Source organism: Chanodichthys erythropterus, chromosome 18 (assembly GCF_024489055.1).
Source record: "Chanodichthys erythropterus isolate Z2021 chromosome 18, ASM2448905v1, whole genome shotgun sequence".
Taxonomy (NCBI): Eukaryota; Metazoa; Chordata; class Actinopteri; order Cypriniformes; family Xenocyprididae; genus Chanodichthys; species Chanodichthys erythropterus.
In genome coordinates this window covers 8,709,269-8,735,811 of record NC_090238.1, presented here as the reverse complement: position 1 = coordinate 8,735,811, position 26,543 = coordinate 8,709,269, and the positions used below count along the sequence as shown (strand labels likewise).

Sequence of the window (26,543 nt, the reverse complement as noted above, 5' to 3'; positions counted from 1 at the left end):
AAGGCATACTGTAGGCCTGGCATGTCTTGTCTACTAGCTTCAGTATGAATCCGATTAAATGTGATAGGGTGAAAGCCCCAGTGCAGCAGCAACAGCACATGATGGAGACGATGATGAGGAGGAGACCATCTCTGTGGATTCCAGAAGGCATGAGGTATCATGTTAAGACTGTGAAAGTACTATTTACTCTACAATGGTGAGTCCTCCTCATCAAAATCAAAAAATCTAATTTCTTTTACAGGACCCAGATGCTATACAGTGGGAAAACCAGCCTGGCAACATAGTGCGTATTAATAAAAGGACACCACATCCTGCCAAATTCCAGCTGCGCTAATTGTATTGTGTTCACAGAGCTCACAAGCTATCAGAAAGTTGTATGGCAACCCCCTCCGGCGCCAAATAGAACTGGCAGACATAGACATTCAGTACAAGAAGAAAAAGATAGAAAATCTTGCACTGGAGTCCGAAATAAAAAAGAGGACAATTAGGAAACTGGACCTTGAAATAAAAAAACTTGAGAGGGAGGTGAGATATGCCTTCAATGTACACTGTATGCTAACTGTAACACAAATGTATTAATCATTATTTTTCTTTCCTCCCCCAGCTCCAAGAAGATGACACAGCTCAAAATAAAAATTAGGTATATTCTCGTAAAGTCAAGTGAGCCATGACATATGAGATCTTATTGTGAGCACACAGGACAGTGGCATCTTTCTAAGGTATTTTTTATTTTCACAGCAATCAGTACAACCAAGTCATCGTTATAAGGCACCGGCCTCTTTTGCCCACCCCCCCCCCAGCACCAGGTGTGGCCACTAGCCTATATGAAGGCCCAAAATTGTGTGTTCCTTTCTGCTCTGACAATGGCATGCCCATTCTTGCGAGATGTGGTGGATGAAGAAGCACTTGTGCTGAGGAGAGCCTTCAGGCGAGAAAGGGTCTTCAGGGACCGGTTGGACCCACTGGCCTTCCCTGATGACCATCTATATGAAAGATACAGGTTTTCTGCAGATGGCATCAGGTATCTATGCAGACTACTGGGTCCCAGGATTAAGCACCGCACTGCACGGAGCCATGCACTGAGTGTGGAGCAAATGGTTTGTGTGGCCTTGCGCTTTTTTGCTAGTGGAGCCTTCCTGTACTCAGTGGGGGATGCAGAACAGCTGAACAAGGCCACAATTTGCCGCAAAATAAGGAGTGTGTGTCTGGCTATCAAAGCATTAGCAGATGTCTTCATCTCCTTCCCTGGCCACAGAAGACTCTGTGACATGAAAGAGGAGTTCTATAGGATTGCAGGTAAGAGGATCTACAAATTACAGGACAACTGTTAACACATAGTAGGATACTCATTACTTTGTGTGACAGGTTTCCCCAATGTCATTGGTGCAGTGGACTGCACACACATAAGGATAAAAGCCCCCTCAGGTGCCCATGAGGCCGATTTTGTGAATAGGAAATCCTTTCACAGCATTAATGTTCAGGTGAACATAACTTTTTGATATTGTCCATTGACGAACACTCTGCATTGCCAATGATGTGCATTGAATGGTGTAATATTCCTCATCTTATGATTTCAGATGGTCTGCAATGCTGACTGTGTGATCAGCAATGTTGTGGCAAAATGGCCTGGCTCAGTCCATGACTCCAGAATCTTTCGGGCCTCTGAAATCTATCAGTGCCTATCACAAGGTAAGCCACACAACCCCTATTTATAACCATCATGGCTGTGTCAAGAATATCACTGTGTTTATGAGGTAGTAATGATGAGATTTTGTGTTGACAGGTGAATTCTCTGGTGTGTTGCTGGGAGACAGGGGGTATGGCTGCCAGCCTTTTCTCCTGACACCTTTCACAGACCCCCAGGAAGCACAGCAGGCCTACAACCATGCCCATGCCAGGACCAGGGCCAGAGTTGAAATGACCTTTGGCCTCCTGAAGGCACGCTTTCACTGCCTTCACAAATTAAGGTTTCCATTTGTGGCGACTGCTGACTGACATTAGGGATGAGATTAAATAGATCCTGGAATTTAGCCTGGTCTGGAGCAGGCTAGCTCCACAGAATAAATCTCCATGGTAATTTATACCATAACATATCCTCCTGCCCCCTATCCAGCTTCAGTGCAACCGGATTAGGGATCAATTGAGCCAGGATCACCAAGATATCCTGGCTTAATCCCTTATCCTACTTTTGTGCAACAGGCCCCAGGACTGATTGACTGGAATATGTTTGTTGTTGCAACATTACAATGGCCATATACAAGTATGTGCGCACACAATGTGGTCAAACGTAAAGTGCATTGGTTGCTAAAGAATGAGTGGTGTTTTTAAGTATATATTGTATGGTTTTTTTTCACAAATGAAGAGTGTACGAATTCTTATGGGGTTACGGAGTCAAAGCAAAGTTTGCCTAGTGATGAAAACAAGTATAAAAGAGAGAAAACACCACTTAACCCTCTACCGCATAGTGTTGCCATATGGCAACATACTCTTTATGTTCATTTACTTGCCACCGTGTCTTTAAGAGAACATTCTAGCTTTTTTATTGGTAAGAGAAGACCTTAATTTAGCCAATGACGTGCTTTGGTTAAGTCACATGACATGCAATTTTTTTCTGTGATGCGATATCTGACAGACTGCCATCTCTTGTCGGCAGTTGCTGAAAGCAAACTAAAACGTCAGTAACTAACAAGGACCTGCCCATGTCACATTCACAAAAAAATTGTTAACATCATCTCAGGTAAGGTATGATGACATATTCACCACTCAAAAATGTTTTTATGAAATTAGGTTTTGGTAAATCGAGAAAATGTCTATGTTGCCATATGGCAACACTGCGCAACAATGGAATGGCATTATTATAATAGGTTAGATAGCTAGCAAAATTTAGCTGCAGTCTGTTAAGCTATAACAATAAAAACATTAGTGCTAGTGATATAATGTTGATTAGTCGTATGTTAAGGACTGCCATGACATTTGTATTATGGATTAAATCAACATCAGAGATCTGCCATCACAGCCATGTATACTGGCCCAGACCTACCACTTTCCTATCATGGTGTCTCAAAAAGGCAGGTGCAAGTGGCTGTAAGTGTATTTTAAGTGTGAAGAGCACCAAATGTGATGTCTACATGTGTCTCACCTTTGGAAAAAAAATGCTTTTTGAAGTTTCATACAGAAAAAAGGTGAAATTTAAAGAATATTAAGCATTATTCAGCAAAAGAGAATGGAAAAACACAAGATGTTGGAAAATAAGTATAAGGTATTGTTTATAATTACTGCTAAAACTTATAATAGCACTAATGGACTATATGCACGGGTTACTTCCTGGTTGTCGTTAAGCCAGCTCGGGCACTTCCGGTGAACTGTTAGCTGTTCATTCTGTAGTCGTTGTACATCGACACAAAACCATCTATGGTTGACTTTTAATGTTGTATTTATATTTTAATGCAGTTATTACATTTACCAATTTGCCAATAAACCAGTTTTATTGATTGCAATAAAGACGAAGCTATTGGGACTGTTTAAAAATGCCGTGTCTGTAATTAGACACACACACACACACAGACATTTTTTCCCCAGGACTTTAAATGTTATTTTTAATGCGATGACCACAAACATAATTTGTTCATCCTTCTGAGATTGTCCCCAGTGTAAAACCGAACGTTTAAAAAATGTAGGAAATTTAACATTTGATAAAAACACTTATTTTAAAATAAAAAAGACAGTAATTAGCACTTTAACCAGCAGGTGGCAGCAAAGTAGTATTTATTTGCGCACATATCAGCCATTTCCTCTAAACGTTTTTCACTTCGTTTTTGACTAAATATTAAACATTATAAAATAACTAGGTTTGAAAAAACATTTTGTCAATGTGAAGTATGAAATACTCACAAGATCTTATGAAAAACAATAACTTTTATTGTGAATTAATTACACAGAAAGAGAGCACCGCGCTCTCCCTTTGTAATCACAGCAGATGTCAGTCAGAGCAGCGCAAGATCAATGATTTCAGCACACTTGTGAAAACACAGATTTTATTCAATTAATCTAACTAAAGTGCACAATAAATATTTAATTTTTGAAGCTTTTTTTCACATAAAGTGTGAAAACTAATGGTCGAATTGAATTTAGCCGAGGACGAACATTGAGGTATGTCTTTATTTATTTATTTTCTAAGCTGTCTTACGTTTGAATAACTAAATTAATGCTATGCTTGACTATTTAAGAGACTATATTCTGATTATAAACTAAGTATTACACTACTGATGCTCAACACACCAGCAAATGACATCTCACCGGAAGTTTTCGAGCTGGCTTATATTAATGCGGAAGTTCTAAAGAACGCTCCGTGCATATAGTCCATTGATTCAATACAAACAACATTTCTGAGGAAAAATATGAACTATATATACTTACACTTATTCTAAGTTTTTCCACTATTGTACGTTGTTGCCATATGGCAACGTTTCATAAAGTACCTTAAAATAATATTTTTTTCCAACTTTTTTTTTTACAGCACTTTAAGTTAAGCCATTCTAAGAAAAGAAAAAGAGTCAAATATTTTTTTTTATTGATTTATCATAATGCGTGCGGTAGAGGGTTAAATTAACAGCTAAAGCTTTATGGACTATGATCATATGCTGTCTTCAACATATGAATTTGTTGATACACGTATGTGAACAATCAAAACTTACAAGTCGTTTTGAAACAATGTTTATTGGAGCATAAATGAAGACATTCGTTTTAATTGCATCTACATCAGTCTGCATGGACTCTTGTCAGCGCCCTGATCTTTATTAGAAACTGAGGAGATAAAGTTAATACAATTGATATTACAATTATCACCAAAAAAACTAATAGACAGCGTTTTAAAAAAAAAAGGGGGGTGGGCTTTAACGCTAACTAGCTTAGACGCTATCTGACGGCACTCCACATTAGATTAAACCACTTACCCTAAAAGTTATGCAAATAGCTAGATATGCAGAGTTTAAAACCATTGTGCCGCTAGCTTGTTGGAACAGGGGACCAGGCATCAATGATGCGATAAACATCGTTGATGCTTATTTTAGGCAAATCCTGAAGACATCAAGTAAAAACAGACATTTTGAGCGTTGCGCAAGGAAACCGGAAACCGGTATGCCGACTTCTGGCGCCAACGGAAGTTCGTCACTACGCTTGTGCACATAGCCTATTGTCTGAACCAAATGCTCAGTTGCCTGAACCCACTGACTGAATCAATCACTCTTTTGGCAAAACCATAAGCACTTTTCACCTGTTTAGACACAACTTACCAACACATTTTCATTGTGACGCACCCGTGCTGCATAATGGTGAGCACAGGTGACAAAAGTCAAACACAATTAAAGCACAGATGTCACCACTTGAACACAACAACTCAAAATTGATCACACTTGTGGCTAATGTTGTGAGGGAACATATAAAGTAAGCCAGTTCAGAGAGCACTGGTTTGTGAGGCCCTACAATGGATAGAAATCTGAGAGGAAGAGTTCGTGTAAGAGGAGGTCGAGGTGGTCAAGGTGGTCAGCGAAGACCAAGAACCGTAATATCTGATGAAATCAGAGCTACTGTGATTGACCATGTTCTTTTCCATGGTATGAGCATGAGGGAGGCTGGACAAAGGGTACAACCAAACATCAGTAGATTCACTGTGTCCACCATAATCCGAAGATTCAGAAGAGAACAGGTAATTACCTTTTTTTGACATTATAGTACAGTATGTAAATGTTGACAGCAATTACTGTATGACATACTATATACTGTACTGTAAGTAAATATTTTAGTACATCACTGTACCAATATACTGTAGTATTGTAATGGAGGGTTGGTCTAACTGTTTGTAGGCCTAGTATTCCATGTATATTTTTTGTAACTCCATGTTCTCTTTTTGTAGAATTGAAAGACTGCCACATGGGGATGGGAGGACAGGTATGTTCTCCCCACACCAAGAGACCCTAATTGTTGATATGGTCCGTGAGAACAATGCCATTAAATTGAGTGAAATTCAGCAGAAGATCATTGAGGACCATGTACATTTTGAGGGTATCAACAGTGTCAGCCTCTCTACTGTTGATCGTGTCCTCAAGCGCAACAGACTGCGCATGAAACAGCTATACAGAGTGCCCTTTGATCGCAACTCAGACAGAGTCAAAGAGCAAAGATTCCAGTATGTACAGGTTGGCATATTTCCAGACACATTCAATGTTGATTACTCTAAGTAGTGATTTACTGTAGTGGCCAAAATCACTTTCAAAATCCGTATCACTTACAAAACTATCTATTTCTACAGAGGGTTTTTCAGCTGGATGCAATGGAAAGACCCCATGAATACATCTACATGGATGAAGCTGGGTTTAATCTCACCAAAAGGAGGAGGAGAGGCCGTAATGTGATTGGCCATCGGGCCATTGTTGGTGTTCCTGGGCAGCGTGGTGGCAATGTCACATTATGTGCTGCCATCATGCCAACCTGGGGCCCTACAACACTCACCAGCTCCTCATTTTCCTCAATCACATGCGAGATGCTCTGTTAGGGAAGCAGGATGAGCATCCCATCTATGTTGTTGTTTGGGACAATGTGAGTTTTCACAGAGCCCTCCAGGTTAGAGAGTGGTTCAATATGAACCAAGGTTTTATCCATCTTTGCCTTCCACCGTACTCCCCTTTCCTAAACCCCACTGAGGAATTCTTCTCCTCATGGCGGTGGAAGGTGTATGAACGCCAACCTTACACCAGGGTAAATCTCCTGCAAGCCATGGGACTTGCCTGTGGTGACATAGGTGTGGAGGCATGCCAAGCCTGGATACGGCATGCCAGGGGTTTTCTCCCCCGTTGCCTGGCCAGACAAAATGTGGCCTGTGATGTGGATGAAGTCCTGTGGCCTGACCCAGTACGGAGACATGATGCTGTGGCTGAGTAATGCACTTATTTGTATATTTTTTTACTTTATTTTTTACATGGGCTTAGATTTCTGTTTTGTCTTTTTGTACAAGTGCTAAATGTTTTTTTTTGTTTTGCAACATGCATTTAGCCTACAGTGAACAACGTCTCGGTTACAAAGGTAACCCTCGTTCCCATTCAGTCGGTCACGTTCGCCGTACGTCGGACTGACCGACGAATAGGAATCTCGCTAGAGAGGCCAATCTACTTCGAGTGTAACTAAAACGAGCCAATGCACATGGCATGCAATCATATGCATCAGCTGCTCGCCTCGCAGCGCGGGTATATAATGAGCAGCAGGTGCGTTGCATCTTCAGGTTTTTGCTGAGGAGCCGAACCGGATAGGCGGCAGCATCAGCGGGGTACAGCGACTGTGGCGACGGGACGTACGTCTCCGTTCCCTCCTTCAGGGAACGAGGGTTACCTTTGTAACCGAGACGTTTCCATTCAGTCGGTCTGTTCGACGTACGTCGGACAGACCGACGAATAGGAATCCCTACCAAAGCGCCACAGGAGCTGCCCCCTTCCAGCGCTCTGTTGTAAGCCACCTGAACCCCCTTGCCTGAGGATGGTGGGACAGGGCTAACACAGAGAGAGTCGATCACTGCTGTTCCCCAAAACCCATTCAGTGAGACTATTGGATAACGCTGGGAAAGCGTACCCTTCGCTGGGAAAGGAACGCTGCGGAAGCCACATCCTTCCCCGAAGGAGTTATGTGGAGAAGTACATATGGACTAACCCTGTAGGGCTGTGCTACATATGGAAGAGCTGGGGTGACTCCAACCCGATGAAGGGTAGGTTCTCCCAGAGGGAAAGACACGGGCTTCGTTTAGGAGCAACCATGGAACCAACCATATGGGATCCCCGTAGGGTCACACATATGGAACCCAGCCTAAACCCGGTTCTCAAGGATACAACGGAGTATAGGTTCTAGTATAGGATAGTATAGGAGTATAGTAGTATAGTATAGGAGCTTTAGGTTCTGTCTATGTACAGTCGCAAAGCGCGGACTGGACAGAGTAAAGCCAGGGCTGGGTCTGCCTCCTCCGAGGGCAGCGCTTGCAGGCTCACCACCTGGTCCCTGAAGGGAGTGGTAGGAACCTTGGGCACATAGCCAGGCCGGGGTCTTAGTACCACATGGCTATCACCCGGCCCGAACTCCAGGCACAATTCGTCGACCGAAAATGACTGCAGGTCCCCTACCCTCTTGATGGAGGCCAATGCCACCAGCAGCAAAGTCTTCATAGACAGAATCTTTAAGTCTGCTGACAGCAAAGGCTCAAAGGGAGCAATCTGAAGTGCTCTCAGCACCAGAGTGAGGTCCCAAGAGGGTATGGAGAGGGGACGAGAAGGATTTAACCGTCTCGCCCCCCTAAGGAACCTGGTGACCAGGTCGTGCTGACCAACAGATTTGCCATCTAAGTGGTCGTGGTAAGCGGATATAGCAGCAGTATGGACTTTGAGGGTGGAGGGGGGACAGCCTACGCTCCAACCCTACTGCAAGAAGGAAAGCACGACTCTGATCGAGCATCTTCGGGGGTCTTCCCGGCGAGAAGAGCACCACTCGACGAACAGGTTCCACTTTGAGGCGTAAGCACGTCTCGTAGACAGTGCACGTGCCGAAGTGATGGTGTTAAGTACCTCAGGGGGTAAGTCACCTAGAACCTCCGCATCCCGTCCAAGGGACCAGACATGGAGTTTCCAGAGGTCTGGACGCGGGTGCCAAAGAGTGCCCCGTCTCTGAGAAAGAAGGTCTTTCCTCAGAGGGATGGGCCAGGGAGGGGCTGTCGCGAGGAGTGAGAGTTCTGGGAACCAGGTCCGGTTGGGCCAGTAAGGCGCAACTAACAAGACCTGCTCCTCGTCCTCCCTGACTTTGCACAGGGTCTGTGCAAGTAGGCTCACTGGGGGAAACACATATTTGCGCAGGCCCCGGGGTCAGCTGTGAGCCAGTGCATCTGTCCCGAGTGTCCCCTCGGTCAGAGAGTAAAACAACTGGCAGTGGGAGGTTTCTGGTGAGGCAAACAGGTCTACCTGAGCCTCTCCGAATTCTCTCCAGATCAGCTGAACCACCTGGGGGTGGAGTCGCCACTCTCCTGGCAGCACAGCTCGTGATAGCTCGTCGGCCACATGGTTGAGCACACCGGAGACATGAATGGCGCGAAGCGACCTCAGATGCTTCCGACTCCACAGGAGGAGATGGCGGGCGAGTTGCGACATGCGACGGGAGTGTAGACCACCTTGACGGTTGATGTACGCAACGGTCGCAGTGTTGTCCATACGGACCAGTACATGCTTGCCCTGAAGCAGGCCTTTGAGGCGGCTCAGAGCAAGGCGTACTGCCAGCAACTCGAGGCAATTGATGTGCCAATGCAGATGGGGTCCCGTCCAAACCCCTGAGACTGCATGCCCGTATTACGTGGCACCCCAGCCGGTGGCAGAAGCATCTGTGAACACCACAGCATGCCGGGACACCTGTTCTAGGGGCACTCCTGCCCGAAGAAACAAGTGGTCCGACCACGGACTGAAGGTTCGGCGGCACTCCTGAGTGATTGGCACCCGGAATGTGCCGCGCTGCCACGCCCATCTCGGGACTCCGCCGTGAAGCCAGTGCTGAAGCGGTCTCATTTGAAGCAGACCGAGCGGTGTTACAGCCGCAGCAGCCGCCATATGCCCCAGGAGCCTCTGAAAGAACTTCAGTGGGACCGCTGTCCTGCCATTGAATGTATTCAGGCAGTTCAACACCGACCGAGCACGTTCCTCTGTGAGGCGTGCTATCTGCTCGACCGAATCCAACTCCATACCAAGAAAAGAGATCCTCTGCACCGGGGCGAGTTTGCTCTTTTCCCAGTTGACCTGAATCCCCAACTGGCTGAGGTGTCTGAGCACCAAATCCCTGTGTTTGCACAACTGATCCCGGGACTGTGCTAGAATGAGCCAGTCGTCGAGATAGTTGAGAATGCGAACACCCTGTTCTCTCATGGGAACAAGGGCTCCCTCCACGACTTTCGTGAAGACGCGGGGAGACAGAGCCAGCCCGAAGGGTAGGACTCTGTACTGATATGCTCGACCTTCGAACGCGAATCTCAGGAATGGCCTGTGTCGCGGAAGAATTGAAACATGGAAGTATGCGTCCTTCAGGTCAATCGCTGCAAACCAATCTCGGGGACGGATGCACTCGAAAATGCGTTTCTTCGTGAGCATTTTGAATGGTAGCTTGTGGAGGCTCCGATTCAAAACTCGCAGGTCCAAGATCGGTCGTAACCCGCCGCTTTTCTTGGGTACAATGAAGTAGGGGCTGTAGAACCCCGACCTCAAATCGGCTGGAGGGACCGGCTCTATCGCGTCCTTCGCCAGTAGGACTGCGATCTCCGCACGCAGGACAGGGGCATCGGCATCTTTCACTGTAGTGAAGAGGACGTCCCTGAACTTGGGGGGGGAAGCCGGGCGAACTGAATCGCAAAGCCGACCCTGATGGTCCGAAGGAGCCAGCGAGACGGACTGGGGAGCGCTAACCCGGCTCGCAGAGACCGTACAAGCAGGACCAAAGGGACCACCGGTGTACCCGCAGCAGGGCAGCGAGGTGGAACACAGGGACGCGGCTCGGGGGGCTCTCTTTGTGAGGCGGCCCGAAGCGGCGTCACAGTGTGCTAGGCAACACTTACCTGGCTCCACGGATGGACAGAGGGAGCAGTCGAGGCTTTGGCTGCCCGCTGCTCGCTGCTGTCCGCTGGTGACAGAAGAGGGGGATGAGAGTGGTGAGGTTTTTCTCCTCCCACTGCTCTCCAAACCCTCTTCAGACCTGGAAATGGAGGAATTGCTCTTTAAAATTTGGATACCGCTGCCTCTTGGGTCAGTGGTGGAACAGAAACAAACCCAATAAAGGATTTACCACCTGGCCCTCCTCCAGGGGTGGAAGAGCAGCCCCACCCATCTCTGGGTCGCCCGTCTCAGGGGTGATTCTCACCAACCAGTTAAACAGCTGCAGAGACGGGAGGCGTCATCTCCCCGCAATGGATACAGCAGAGCCTGCTGGGCCGGAGTTTCTTGCAGGGGACGACACCCTTGGCGACGAGCAGACTGAGGGGCGGCCCAAGAGGAACTCAATGGTTTGTCATGGGAAGCTCCCCGATCCGCTACTAACTGAGGAGAACCGCTGGGCTCAGTCCTCGACAGCGTCACCGAAAGGCCACCTCGTAAGATGGGAGCATTGAGAAAGCATTTAGCTTGACAACCTCTCACACCTCACAAGGTAAGCCAGGGGGCACTTCTGGACCATGGAGGTGGACATCGTCTGGCTGAGGGCCTGCGCCGTGACTTTGATCACGGTTAGTCAACAAGCGCAGCTCAACCCCAGCACAGAACTACCCTCATGCAAAAAGAGTGCCTTGGCCTCACATGCAGGGTGGGTGTGGTCTGTGTACAGCCACCCCATCCAAGAGGGTAGTGAGAGAGGAAAAACTTATGCAGATTCTGGCACCTTTGTCATTCCATATTTATGGCACCAATATACCCCCATACTGCCAAGTTTTCCATGCACATCTGGAAGACCCAGGAAAGCATGGCTGTAAACTCTGAATCTGAGTCAGCATAAGCACACACCATTACAGTGGGCAGCGTCACCCTCATTTCCAGAGCATAACAGCACTCTCTCCGATGCTGCAATCGACGTCTGTCCCTCAGCTGGAGCTCTGAATGAAATGCTAGGTTCCCCTATGAAAAGGACCAGCAATCCAATCCAGAAACTGCACAGCTTGCAATGCGCTAGAGAGGGAGGGGCCCTAGGGGGTTGGTTCCCCGAAGGAACCCCTCAACCTCATGTCACCCAAGCCATATCAGCAAAGCAGACCTCTTCTGGTGCACCAGAGAGGGCGCTACAATGGAGATTATGCAAAGGAACCGCGCATCTAGAGCGCCGAGCGAGCGCTGGGTTGCCGTGACAACCCGCGCTGCAGCCCGGCAGCTCGACGGCACACGACACGTAGAGGAGCGAGAAGTTTGCTCTCGTTGATCTCCACGGCCTCCCAGAGTGTCGGGCAGACCCGCGGCTATGCTTTTACACACAAGCGGCAGCTGGCCAACAACAGAGGGGACTCAAGCTTCCCGGAGAAAGAAGAGTCACGACCGGCGTGTCGACGTGATCATGTTCTCATATGAAAACATGGACACCCACGAACATCATTTCAGCACACGCCCAGACATGCGAAACGGTTATCGTGGCCGTCAGTGAGGACAGGAACGATCGCATCCAGAAACACAAGTAGGATGTCGTCTTTAAAAAGACGCGAATCTACTTGTGTAAGCTCTTTCAGGGACTTTACTCTTTTAGAAGTGCTGAAGCACGCAGGGGAACGGCCAACGCAACACAGACAGGGATTGTGTGCAGCCTGTCATGTGCTTTCTCTCTCTTTGAAGGCGCTCACTCTTACCAGCCGTAAAAACGGCTTTTCAGCGCTCAAAAGCGCATCGTACCAGCCGTGAGAACAGCCTTCTGACGCTGTCAAACAGCTATTTGCTCAAAAATGGCAAACGAAACAAAAACAGAAAAAGAGAGGACTTCGACCCCGCTGCTGTGCTGTTCGCCCGCACTCGGAAAAAAAGAGAAGTTCAACCAAAAAGCTTGACTCGTCTTCTAGAGACACTCAGACACTCGCTTGCAGAGAACAGGAACAAACACCGTTCGGCTCTGAAGCGAAAAGCTGAAGATGTAACGCACCTGCTGCTCATTATATACCCGCGCTGCGAGGCGAGCAGCTGATGCATATGATTGCATGCCAATGTGCATTGGCTCGTTTTAGTTACATTCGAAGTAGATTGGCCTCTCTAGCGAGATTCCTATTCGTCGGTCTGTCCGACGTACGTCGAACGTGACCGACTGAATGGGAACATTTATTTCTCCAGCTTCATGTCCTGAGCATTGTGTTTTCTATTTGTCTACGTAGTGTTTAGTGACTGTTCAGTAGTGTTTTTAATTTTGATTGACTCGGGGCACAGATTGAACTGTTTTGAGGTGAAAGTTTGGTTTTGCAAGAAGAGTCTGAGGTTTTGTGAATGTAGCTTGAAAATTGGGTTTTGTGTTCACAGCTTAGAGAAAAGGAGAGCAGCTTTCAAGAAATGTGTCTTAGCAATCGAGAAAAACTGTAGTATAAGTAGGTGAATTGGGACGCAGCATAAGAGTCAAAATTAGTCACACACCAATCAGAACCTTCAATAGAGAGATAAAAGAGCCTGAGTCAGTTTTGGAACAATGGATCCAGAGAGACGTGATTGAAAAGGTTAAGGACACCAGAGAGGAGGAGGAGGAGGAAGAGGATGAGCAAGAGCAGTAAGGAGTGGAGGAAGAGGTGAAGGAAGAGGAAGAGGATGAGGTGCAAGGAGACCAGGAGTCTCAGATGAAATTCGTACCACTAGTTGACCATATCCTTGCCCATGGTATGACTATGAGGGAGGCTGGGCAATAAGTTCAGCTAAACTTAAGTTGCTTCACCATCACCTCGATCACCCTTGAGTACCTCAGTGTACTGCAACTTTTGAGTGCTGTACTCTGTAACAACACATTCATCAAATTGCCTTACATACAGATAGAGTTTCTGTCTGCTTCCATTTTGTAAAAAGGATGTGTTACAGTTACAGTAATCTGTACTCCTATTTTTGTAGGACACAGAGACGATGGAATGGAAGAAGCCTGACTGGACATTTCAGTTGATGCGTGCCGGGGTGGATTAGGCATCCCCCGCTGCCCGGATAGGGCCAGTGCAGCCTGTGATGTTGACGAGATTCTCTGGCCTGTCCCAGACCAAAGATGTGATGCTGGGGCAGAATATATTTTTTATTGTTGTTTGGTGTAATGCACTGCACAGTACATTAAGGCCTAAAAAATATGCAAATGTATACATGTGTTCATCATGTGAAAAGTTCCGTGAGGGGGAGAACCACAAGCAACTTATTACTGGTTTTTGTTTTTTGTAGTATTGTTTTGAATTTATCTTACTGGTGTGTAAGACTATGTTGTAGTATGTTGTGTGTTTTTGAGGGCTTGTGTGTGATGTCTGAGGGCAAAGTTTGTTTTTTCAGCAAGAGTGAATGGTTTTGATTGTAGAGCTTCATTTTGACCTGAAAATAGGATATTTGGGGAATTGGGTGAGATGTTATGGATTTGTGTTTACTGTTTTGAGAATTTGAGGCATAGCTTTGAGAAATGTTTAAGCAATCGAGAAAAACTGTATTTTATTTTAACATAACTTCTTGTACTGAAATCAATCATGTTGTAACGAAGCGGGACACATGGTAAGATCCATTTGCAGATTTATTTAAACAGAGTTCATAGTCAAACAGGCAAAGGTGGAACAACAGCAAACAGGAATGGCAGAGAGCAGACAGAATCGTAGTCGAGGAACAGGCAATGGGTCAGGGCTGGCAGATGACAAACATAAATCCAAAACAGAGCAAAGGGTCCTAAGGGCAGGCAGCAGAGTATCGTAAATGAGGAACAGACAGGATCAGGAACAGGCAGACAAACAAGAATCAAGAACGCACAGAACTGTAACAAAAGTTAACAAGACCTTGCAAAGTATGTGAGTGTGTAAATTGTTTAAATAGTCCAGATAATATGCTGCAGCTGGGTGTGGTGATTACTGATTGGTGAGTGCAGCTGATTGCCAGGGAGGATTGTGGGAAATGTATTCTGGGAATGAACGGGAACGTGACACATGTGCACTAAAAATGTCTCAATATAGATTTTGGTGAGCTTAATAGGTACGTTTACCCTATACTTCAGGACCAAAGTGGGTACCAGCGACAGTGATAGCTTAAACCAGCCCAGTCTCATACACTGTACTAACATCTGACAAGTTTATCTGGAAAAGACACTTGGACCAGTTGTTGCTGCTGGGATCTGCCACTGAGGCTGAGTCTGCTGTTACCACACCCATTGCTTGTTCAGACTCTCCAATGTTTCCAGAACTGATGGTGAACACACCACCTACACCAGTGGAAGGACCTGCACCACCAGAGACTGAAAGGATGTTTTTGATCTATTTCGTGTTGACATGTTCCTAAAAAAAAAAAGTCGGGGCAAAAGTCGCGTAGTGTATTCCAGCCTTTAGGGACCTTTATGAATCACACGTATTCTTAAGTCTAGGAATAAGAGTAAAATTACATCATTTTTAGAATGTGACACTTAAAATTTTACTCTGAGTAGTCTTATACAAAGGGTTGGGAACCCTCTGATTTCAATAATGTAGAGAGAGAGAGTGAACAAAGCTTCACAAATCTGCACGATTTCTCTCTAAAAGATCACATTCTCGATTTCCACATGATCCAATTCCTAAATGACAATGATTCACCCGTATATTAAACCTTTGACAAAAATAAAATCGTGACATTCAAATCTGCGTTAGCGCTGCCGTTGATCTAAAGAGAGTTGTCATGTGTAGATATAAACAGCTTCACAAACAATCTTTACAAACGCACAGTATTATTTCTGCATGACAAATATTCCAATTATAACAGAAGTATTACAAAAGTTTATTATTCAGATAGAAGTGCTGATGTTACTGATCAAAATATAATAAATTACCTTCTGAAAGTAACTGAACTTCAAATAATGGGCCCTATCTTGCACCCAGCGCAATTGACTTTGTACACCGACGCATGTGTCATTCCTATTTTGCACCCGCGCAAAGTGCGCTTTTCCCTCCACAGAAGCACGTCGCTAAACTAGTGAATGAACTTGCGCTCCCTGGGCGGTTCAGCGCAAAAAAGGAGGCGTGTTCCGGCGCAAACAATCCCTGGTGCTATTTTGCTGTTCCATTAAACAATTGCGCCACTGACCAGAAAAAACCTAGTCTAAAGTCAGTGGCGCGTTGCGCGTTGTTCATTATGCTATTTTAAGGGCGCATGCTTGACCATAATGTATAGCGTGCACAACGCGCATACACTTTGCTCATGTAATCTACACAGATGCAACAGTTATTTTTGCAAATCATAAATTGTTACACTAAAAAAATATTAACACATGAGATGATGGAAATCATTGTGGTGTGCCACGAAGATGTGAAAAAACCTGTTTAACCGACGCTATTTTGGGTGGGTTTCTCCCATCCCCATACAACACAACTTCTCTGTCTTTCACTGCTCTTACAAGAACATCAGTCTTCTCGGCTGTGAATCGCTCCTGGCGTGCGCCTGGTAAATACGCCATAATAATAGCAATCCATAATGGAACTTGCGCACCTGCTTTTAAAGGGAATGTTGGATGACGCTCTGATTGGTTTATTTCACGTTACACCCAAACCACACCTATGAATAATGAAGCTACTTCAGACCAACCCATTTTAGATTTGCGCCGGGCGCAAGAGCCATTTATCCCGCCGGGAAAATAGCAACAGCGCCGAGACCCGCCCACAAAGTTACTTGCGCTTTGACACTTGCGTTTCAGATCGTTAAAATAGGGCCCAATGACTGTATCGATTGAACTGTTACGCCACTAGGTGGCAACAAAGTTACTATTAAAAATGTGTTTATCACTGAATCATTATTTCAGAAACAAGTCTTTATGAATCTAACTTACTAAATATTATGTTTCACCTGTCTGGATCTTACATGTGTGTTCAAACATCTTGTCTAATTTGTGGTAACACTTTACAATAAGGTTTATTTATGAACTAACCATGAGTAATACATTTGTTACTGTATTTGTTAATCTTTGTTAATGTTAGTTAATAAAAATACAGTTGTTCATAGTTTGTTCATGTTACTTCACAGTGCATTAACTAATGTTAACACATACAACTCTTGATTTTAATAATGTATTAGTAAATGTTGAAATTAACATGAACAAAGATTAATAAATGCTGTAGAAATGCAGTTCATTATTAGTTCATGTTAATGTAGTTGACATTAATTAATGAACTTAATTAATGAACCTTATTGTAAAATGTTAGTAAATATGAGATTAGCAGGCTGTTAAACTCATTTTACAAGTATAATAAACAAAAAAAGGACTGCTTGAGTCAAGTATTGTGCATTTTTCCCTTACTACCATTTATTATTAGTTGTTTAATTATTTTAATGGAACCGGAACCCGGAACCAGAATCGTTAGGCAGAACCGGAATCGGAACTGGAAAATTTCTTACGATTCCCATCCCTACTTATACATATGTCCCCTGATGTTCATTCATGTTCATTTTGTAAATAGTAGTAAAGAGGAAGGGATGATCACCTTCACTCACGCTCCACACTGCTGCTTGAACTGCCTATACAACGATCTGTTATGCCACGGCAAAAAGTTTCAAAACTGCATTTATTGTTTGAATTTCATGATAAAATGGACAGAATTTGAAAGATGTCACTTTGTTCCTTATCATAAGTAACAAAACGCATAGATTATTGTGATTGTTGGCGGTTAATGCTGGTTAGGCTACAATGCATTACTGCCCCCTTCTAAATTGGATTGTGGATAGCCTGTGACTGACTGTATTTGTGTCATCTGACTGTATGCACCGAACCGTGACGTCCATACCGTGACGGTTAGGGACGAATACATGTACCGTTACACCCCTAATAAGCCACACAAACAATGCTTTATTGTTTTTTGACTAACCTCCACCCACAGGAATACACAAAAAAGGGGGCGTGGTCTTGTTGCGCTCCCACGGAGAAGAGCAAGAGTTGCGTTTGTAGAGTGTGTTTGTCGCCATGTCTACGAAACGGTGTTATTTTCATCCCGCAGTCCAATCACCTTTGTTTGGCCTTCCCAGGGACGCTGTACTTAGAGATCAATGGTTACAATTTATGTTTAACTCGGTTCCCGAAAATTATAATTGTGGTATCCTTACTGCAATAGTTAATGTTGGACTGCAGTGCACATAATGGCCACAAGAGGGGACTATGTTTATGTATATGGCTGTTTTCCGTATGAGGTACTGTTCTGAGTGAGTGCTAACGTTGTACATTTTCTGTCACTGCTTGTGGAGATTAAAGAGTTCAGTCTCTCGGGAATTATTGTCTTTTGTGTTCATTCGGCACAACACCACAATAATCCACATGTAAAACTATGTGCCGCACACGTTATGGTAAGAGGCGTGACCTTTCCGGGCAAAGTGCGCTCTCTATGGCTCTGGGTGGGCTAAGCTGCTGTCGAATCACAACACAGGAACCGCTGGGACAATCAGAACTCGTTACATATTTCTGAAGGAGGGACTTCATAGAACAAGGAAGTCATCAGCCCGTTTTTATGACAGTGGAAACAGCGGTATACAGATAAGTAAATTATGTGAAAAATACTGTGTTTTTTTACACGCGAAACATGAACACATGTTATATTGCACACTATAAACACAATCAAAGCTTAAAAAAAAACACGAAAAAAGGGACCTTTAACTACTGGCATGTTTCATCACATTTGTGTCCAAATACTTTTTTCTTAATTTTGAATAGTATACATATCTGTTGTTTTCTCATTTAAAATGAAATGTGTTTGTGAAATGTGATACTTTAAAAGCATGCTTGAGCTTTCTTTTCAGATATGAAAAAATGTCAACTCACTTATCAGCAACAGGCTTGGCAATGGTCTCAAAGATTTCCTCTTGACTGGCTCTTTGGTCAAAAACCTTCTGAAACCTAAAGTGAAGAATTAGTGTAAATGGGTTGTTTAAAGATGAATAAATCCAAATTTTGCTTTTACTTAAAGTTTGGTTGCATATCTATATGCCTAATCTGCTCTAAATCCATCTAACATGTTTTAAAACATCGGTTTTATCCAGCAATTTATTTCTTTTTTTTTTATTATTTATTTATTTTATTTAATCCATCCTTAAATAAGAGATGTCCCAAGAGAAATAGGATAAAATGAGAATCAGCAGGATGTTCAGATTGCAGAGAGAGAAAAATACACTTTCATGTTTCTATACATTGTGGGCACAGCAAATATACCCTTCATATGCAAAATTAAACTTTATTAGCCTTGCAAGGATATTAATAGCACATATCATGTTTGTGAAATTAACACTATAATTCCTTAATGTTAAAGGGGCTCTCTGTAGGAATGACACCCAGAGTTCAAAATAGGTACTGCAGTCCAAATTCAAAATATTGTTTGGCCCACCCCCTCGTTCAAAGACGCAGGTTGCCAGCTTTTACAGCATATGGTTGCCAGCAACAATTGGGAGTGCAATTGACAATTGACAATGAAAGCTGAGGAGACTTGCGCACTGTAAGCTGATGAGTTGATTTATCTGTTTTGATATGCTGTTGTTCATAGAGATATTTAGATGGATTCAGAGGCTTTTTAGTAGAGATGCACCAATTGCAATTTTCTTGGCTGATTCCAATTTCCGTTTTTTTGTTAGTGTGATCGGCCAACACATATTTTTTGCCGATTCCGATTTTCTTTCTAAGAACTATAAATGACAACATATACAAACAAAAATCTTTCTTCAATGCAGAGTTTTTATTTTCAATAAAAAAAAAGTAAAAGTCAATAATAAAATATAAACAGCTCAAATAAATGCAATATAATAAAGAGAGCTATGAAACGAAGTTTTTCGGATTAACTGGGTTTTATTCAGGTAAGAAATACTACAGAACTTAAAGTAATCAAATGTAAAATAACACATTTTGTTATTTTGCATTGGTTACCTTAACCCTCTGGAGTCTGAGGCTGATTTGGGGCCTGGAGAAGTTTTGACATGCCCTGACATTTGTGCTTTTTTCAGTTGTTCATAAACATATGAATGACAAAAGTGTCATTACACTGTATTCAGCACAATATAGGCTATCATAATATGTGAGGAACATGTATGCACATAATTGTGTTTTTGAAGGAATAACGTTTATGCATGGTTACTGAAAAAGCAAAAAACTTAAGTCACTGAAATAAGGCCAAAAATATATATTAAATCTGTGTTTACAAGACTTCTGGGTATTGGAGGTTATAGGCTAGAGTTTTTGCTTTGTAAAAAATTATAATGCCTACTTGTTCATATAAAACAATATATTGATTTAGTTTTTGTAAGACACTTTTTGTCAAGAAACACAGTATGCGTGGAGGCGTGAATCATCATGAATAATGGTTCATTTACACCTGAGAAGACAAAATAATCGCATAAAGAATCTCTAATGGTGCTGCATAATAATGAGGCCTTTCAGTCAGGTAGGCTGTGAAAAAAACCTCTGTAATCATGTCTCAGCTCAATTTAAAATAATGGTATTCTATTATATTCTTTAATAATAATGTATTTCTGTGATGCAAAGAGTCTGAATATAGGTTTTTAGTTTAAAAGCATGCACATTTGGAGAAATATTGATGGATTCTCATATGTTTATGTCAATATTCTACACTGAGGAGTGATATTGATTCAATATTTATTATCATCACTATGAGTGCTGGATACTGTTTTCAATTCATACTTGCAGCCAGAGGGTGCTCTGTACACCTTTAGTCCACAAATTATTCTAAAGAAGACATTTCAGGAATGGTGTTTTCAATTCATACTTGCAGCCGGAGGGCGCTCTCTGTGCACATTTAGTCCACAAATTATTCTAAAGAAGAAGAGGACATTTCAGGAACTAACGGCATGTCTTCCAGAGGTTGCTAACCATGGCTTTTACATACAGATAAACACTTTTCAAGAGAATAAATACATGATTGAGACAATGTATGTGTTACGGTAGCTGGTAGAGGGATGAGGCAGATACGGATTTCCACAAGACGAACTATACATTTATTAAACAGAAAGCAGAGATAACCAAACTACACATTAACACAACAGAGAACGGACGAGGAGTGAAGGGAGTGAGTGCAATATATGGGAGTGCTGACAATGGAGTCCAGGTGCAGGTGATGAGTGACGATGAGGAGCTGACGAGGGAAGTGAGTGCAGGTGTGGAGAACAGGAGGATCTTGGGAAATGGAGTCCAGGGGAACACGGGATCTGTAACAGTATGCATGTATTGCCTCTGAATTTGCCTCTGAATAGTGCTGGCTCCGTGGGCGTGGCCGCACTAGTGGATACTGAGCTGAAACACGGACTTCTGACATGGCTCTCTTTTCATACAGATTACATAAACACAGAATTTTTTTTTCTCAATATGACTTACATGATTTAAAACCTGACATTTCAACGTGTCTTTAAACATAAGTCTATTTTTTTGTGATTAGTATTCACTAAGTTATAGTTCATTTTCTGAGAACTAGCAGATTAAACTTTGTTCAGGGGGAGAGGACAGATCATGCATCATTTTAGTTTTCTTTATTTTACAAAAAGCACAACATTTTGTTTTTACTCTGAGTGTACACAAATAAAAGAAGATATTCCACAGATTAAAATGGTGTATAGCTCTTAATTGTATGTGCAACATTGACAGAGTATTTTGAGTCTCTTTCACACTGGTTAGAAAAAAACCGCGGTGATCACGCCGGCGTGACCACCGACCCGAGAGAGTTAACATGACAGACAGCAGCAGGAATATTGGACTGCTGTCCCTTTAAGAGTCTATGAACGGTGTTCAACGGACCCAATACTGTTACACACAACATGAGTTCACTTTCTTAGCTATTTAACGATTAAAAACTGACAGTGTTTATCCGTGTACTCGCCAAGATTGCCTGTGCCGCTGGTTTTGACATACTTTTGTATGTATTTGACAGTTTAAGCACAGGAAGGCGGTTATTTTGGTACTTGTGACTCTGTTTGATTTCTGTCTCTGTTTGAGACTGAGCATGGCTTGTTTGCTTCACTGGATCAGTAGTGCGCACGCTTTTGGTGTGAGCGTGAGACCTGCGGGAATGACTAAAATTATGCGCAATACAAGCACTACTTAAAGGGATAGTTCACCCAAAAATGAAAATTTGATGTTTATTTGCTTACCCCCAGCGCATCCAAGATGTAGGTGACTTTGTTTCTTCAGTAGAACAAAAATGATGATTTTTAACTCCAACCGTTGCCGTCTGTCAATCAAATAATGCTAGTGGATGGGAACTTCTACTATAAGAGTAAATAAAACATGCATAGACAAGTCCAAATTAAACCCTGCGGCTCGTGACGACACATTGATTTCCTAAAACACGAAACGATCAGTTTGTGCGATAAACCGAACAGTATTTATATAATTTTTTACCTCTAATACACCACCATGTCCAATGTCTGATCGCGCTCTGGCAGCGACAGTGATGTCTCGCGCATATACTTCAATGAGAGCGAGACATCACTGCAGCTATAAGAGCGCGATCAGACCAAACAAATCGAGTGATGAATGCGGTTGGACATAGTGGTATATTAGAGTTAAAAAACGATATAAATACTGTTCGGTTTATCGCACAAACTGATCGTTTCGTTTAATTTGGACTTGTCTATGCATGTTTTATTTACTCTTATAGTAGAAGTTCCCATCCACTAGCATTATTTGACTGACAGACGGCAGCGGTTGGAGTTAAAAATCATAATTTGTGTTCTACTGAAGAAACAAAGTCACCTACATCCTGGATGCGCTGGGGGTAAGCAGATAAACATCAAATTTTAATTTTTGGGTGAACTATCCCTTTAACCGGAGCGAATGAGACGACTAGGCATGTGACGGTATCAAATTTTCATGTTGCGATTAAATGATGAAGCTTTTATCACGGTATATGGTATTATCACGATATTAAAATAAGTTGCAAAACCATTTTTTGTCATAGTTTAACAGGTTTAAGAACTCTTTTTGTAATAAAACAAAAACAACTCTGACTGAAATTTTCAAAGATTAAAATGCAAAAGAATTAGGCTATAAAGAACAACAGATAACACTTTACTCTATTTAATGCATTAACTAAGATTGAGCAATAGCTACATTTGTTACAGAAAGTGTTATTTTTTGTTAATGTTAGTTTAGAAACACAACTGATCATTGTTAGTTTTATCTCAGGTCCATTAAATAAGTTATTTTGATTTTAGTAATGTTATTAAATAGTAACTAAGAAATTAACATTAATTAATAATAATTAATACTTTATAAGTATTTTTATTGTCAGTTTAGTGATAATGAATTAACATGTTAACTAATGAAGCTGTATGTTTTCAAATTTTTACTGAACAATAACAAATAATCAGAACATTTCTAATCATTAGGGCATGTTGTAGTCCAGATTAAAATATAAAAAGGTTTAGGTTTGAAAATAAATATCCTTTCAAGTCTTTTTTAAGTATTCAGTATTTGGTGCTGTGATGAACAACATTGAGATTACAAAAAAATGAATGGTTGTTTGAAGCATTTTAGAAGCTTCACTAGCGCAGTTACTTTGTTTGCACGGTTTCCGTGGTAACCGCTGCACGCTGCAGTTCCATCAGCGCCCTCTGCTGTCAGAGAGTGAACGCGCACTTTCATTCAGCTCGTCTCCTTCACTGCCTCCGCCATGTGCTTCTCATGCACGTTGGGATTGTTTACATCTGAGCACGTGTCCTTTTGACGCAGAATACAGCGGTGTTGTGCAATTTATATGTTTGATGGGTAAAGTATTCTTAATTGCCTTATAAAAAATTAATAATTGGTAATAAATTATTATTTACGGTATTCTGAAGTGCCAACGATTACAATATCGTGCATATTCATTACCGCGATTTATCGCATTATCGAATATCGGCACAAGTCTAGAGACGACGAGTGAGAGAGAGGAGGCGCCCGCGCGGGTGTATGTCACTTCACCGTGACAGAGAAGAGAGAGCGAGAACGCGCAGCTGACGTTATTGCCTGATTCTCTGACCCAGTTTGTTTGCTGGTCTCCATGGCTGCTATACGCAGTGTTTTCTGCCAACTGGCAACCTGTGATGTCAAAATGCTATTGGATAAACTGGCAGCACGAGATTTCGCACAGACCAAAACAAAAACAGACATTCCGACACCGGAACGCACATTTTCAAAGTAGAATATCTGGCTGTAGCATTGTTTTTCTGAGAAACAAGTAGGTGAACTTAGCATGTTTCCTAAATATCTGCAAACATATTAAGGTATTTTTATGCTTTATTAAAGTAAAAATCTTACATAGAGCCCCTTTAAATCTCTCTCCTTAATTTTTCTTCACATCACCTGAATTTGTAGTTTTCCCTCTTATTGTTGATAAAACCATCTGCCAAGTCTCTGGGAACCATAAACTCCAAATTACTGCCCTGCTCCTCACAGTCCACAGAGTAGTCCTGTAAAGGGGATGTTTAAGCATGAGTACACATATCTAGACTTGCTGGTACAGACATAAGAATGGTAAAATCACTCTATTTTATGATTCTGCAGTTGTGACTTTATCACTATATTCATATTACAGCCATAGCCTACAGAAGAAAATAAAAAACAATCTGGTTTAAATCACATCGATATTATGACTTAAGAACAGAGTATAGCCATGAATACAAACCCTCAAGATACAAACCCTTTTTAGCCACACACACACACACGTCTGTAAAATTACAGGACATTAGACAATGCAGCACCAACATTATAGAACATTTGCACTTTACTATTATTAACTCTGAATAACGTAAAATGTAAATAACATGGCCATATTACAGACAGAAATGCTATGTACAATAGGTGCTGGACAGAAGAGATCTTGAGGATTTGTGTTCACAGAGGTTTTTGTAATGCATGTGACATATTCTTATATTCTTCTTACATTTGCTTCTTTAGGCTATGACTGCTGGGGGTAATGACCACTGATTTAAATCAGTTGTAATAACTAATATTATTGGACTAACTGGACTATGATTATTGGAGTAGTAAATCCTACACCAGTTTTTCAGTGTATATAATTACAAGAAATGAGATATTAGACATTGCAGCACCTACATTTTAAAAGAAAACACATGCATTTAACTCTTAATAATAGTAACGTTACACTTTATTTTCTATAGCGCCTTTAAAAAGTAGCATCTCAAAGCGCTTCACAAAAAGATTAAACAAAACATAAAATTATACAAACAATACTTTAAAATAAGTAACGTAAGATATAAAAACAAATACCAAATAAGAACGTACTATCAAAAACAAGTAAATGAGAAATTTAACAATTTCAAAATAATCAAGTAAAAGCTACCCTAAAGAAATAAGCTTTAAGGGAAGAATTAAAAACACTAAGGGATTCTGCTTGCCTAATCTGAGTAGGCAACGAATTCCAAAGTCTAGGAGCAACTGAAGAAAACGCCCTATCACCCATAGATTTTAAACGGGTGTGGGGAACGATTAAAAAGCCAGCTTCCGAGGAGCGGAGATCACGCACAGGTGTGTAGGTAAGCGCAGAGAGAGATAACGAGGAGCCAAACCATGCAAAGCTTTATAAGCAAGCATCAGGATTTTAAAATCGACACGAAATCTGACAGGGAGCCAATGTAAAGACTCCAAGAGAGGAGTGACGTGATCCCTTGTCCTGTTTCCAGACAGGATTCGAGCGGCTGAACTTTGAACTCTTATTAACTCTTTAGATAGATATTGAGATTATAACACGTAAATAACACGACTAGGCTATGCAGATACAAGTGCTATGAGAATTGCACAATAGTTGCTGCACAAGATTATATGTGCAAACCGATCAGTTGTTTAATACACTGTAACGTTACACAAACGCAAAAAATAAATAAATAAATAAATAAAAACTCACCGCGGTGGGTTTCTTCGTCGGTTTCACACGGGCAAAGATTTGAATCGTTTGTTTAACCATTGTTTTATATGATATTTACGATGCATTCATTTGTTTTTTCATCCAACGCACCCGTTTAGCTTCACACGTTTTATTCACTTCTTTCTTTTTAGACTTCTGTGTGTACAGAGGTTGCTACGCGACCAATGACGTAACACGCACTGCAGAAGTGGTGTGCATATGGAAAGCCGTGAGGCATATGGCGCTCCCTTTGTGTCATTTATTTCCTAACCAAGCTAAAATATGGAACGCAAACGGGGCCAAATGTCTTTAAACGTATGGAAGGCCATGAGGGCCAAATACACGTGAATTTTAACACGTCAACAACACGTTAAATACGTGTATTTCACGCGTATTTAACGCGTATTTCACGCGTTAAATACGCGTGAAAAATCAACGCGTTAAATACGTGTATTTGACGTGTACTTCACGCGTGAAGTACGCGTTAAATACGCGTGAAATACGCGTTAAAAATCAGTTTGAACGGGTCATTGTCATTGGCTGCTGAGAACTTGGGTCAAACCATTTCTGTGAGCTTAAGGGGGTGTACCATTCATTTACTAAGATGCCACCATTTAACATGCTAGATCAGCTTATTCTGCCTTTTTAATTGGTTATTTTTGTATAATCTTTAGAAATAATATATTTGAATTGCAGCTTAATGAAAATATAATTTTATTTATATAATTTTTTATTTTTTTTTTTAAATAAACTTTTCACAACGCCCTTACCTTTACTGACAATAAAATGCAGCATTATAAGCTCACTGAATGTGAGTATGCTCTCATATGACCTGCAAAGTTTTTTCTCAGGTGTGTGTTGGGGTGGAGACACATAGGCTAACTGAAGTGTGTGACTAGAGATGATAGACCTGCTGCACAGTTTTGTTCTAAAGAAATAGTGCAGGGCAGCGTTTCCCAAAAGC

The 26,543-nt window shown here is 42.2% G+C and overlaps 2 protein-coding genes across 2 annotated transcripts in view; one reads left to right on the top strand and one right to left on the bottom strand.

Annotated features, from left to right (window-relative positions):
- kif6 (kinesin family member 6) overlaps nucleotides 1–25,717 on the bottom strand; it is a 452,839-nt gene extending 427,122 nt beyond the window's left edge. Inside the window, exons 1-3 of the mRNA XM_067366883.1 lie at nucleotides 25,580–25,717; nucleotides 24,019–24,125; nucleotides 18,502–18,576 (exon numbers count right to left, since the gene is read on the bottom strand). Coding sequence (XP_067222984.1) covers nucleotides 18,502–18,576; nucleotides 24,019–24,125; nucleotides 25,580–25,639 — 242 coding nt within the window. The 5' untranslated portion in view covers nucleotides 25,640–25,717. The remainder of the gene's footprint in view (nucleotides 1–18,501; nucleotides 18,577–24,018; nucleotides 24,126–25,579) is intronic.
- Nucleotides 864–6,550, top strand: LOC137007091 (putative nuclease HARBI1). Its single transcript, XM_067368390.1, has 6 exons — nucleotides 864–1,296; nucleotides 1,366–1,481; nucleotides 1,578–1,689; nucleotides 1,784–1,967; nucleotides 5,912–6,194; nucleotides 6,308–6,550. Exons 1-6 carry the CDS (start codon nucleotides 864–866, stop codon nucleotides 6,548–6,550), a joined length of 1,371 nt encoding a protein of 456 aa, XP_067224491.1.
- Nucleotides 25,718–26,543: the final 826 nt, after the last annotated feature.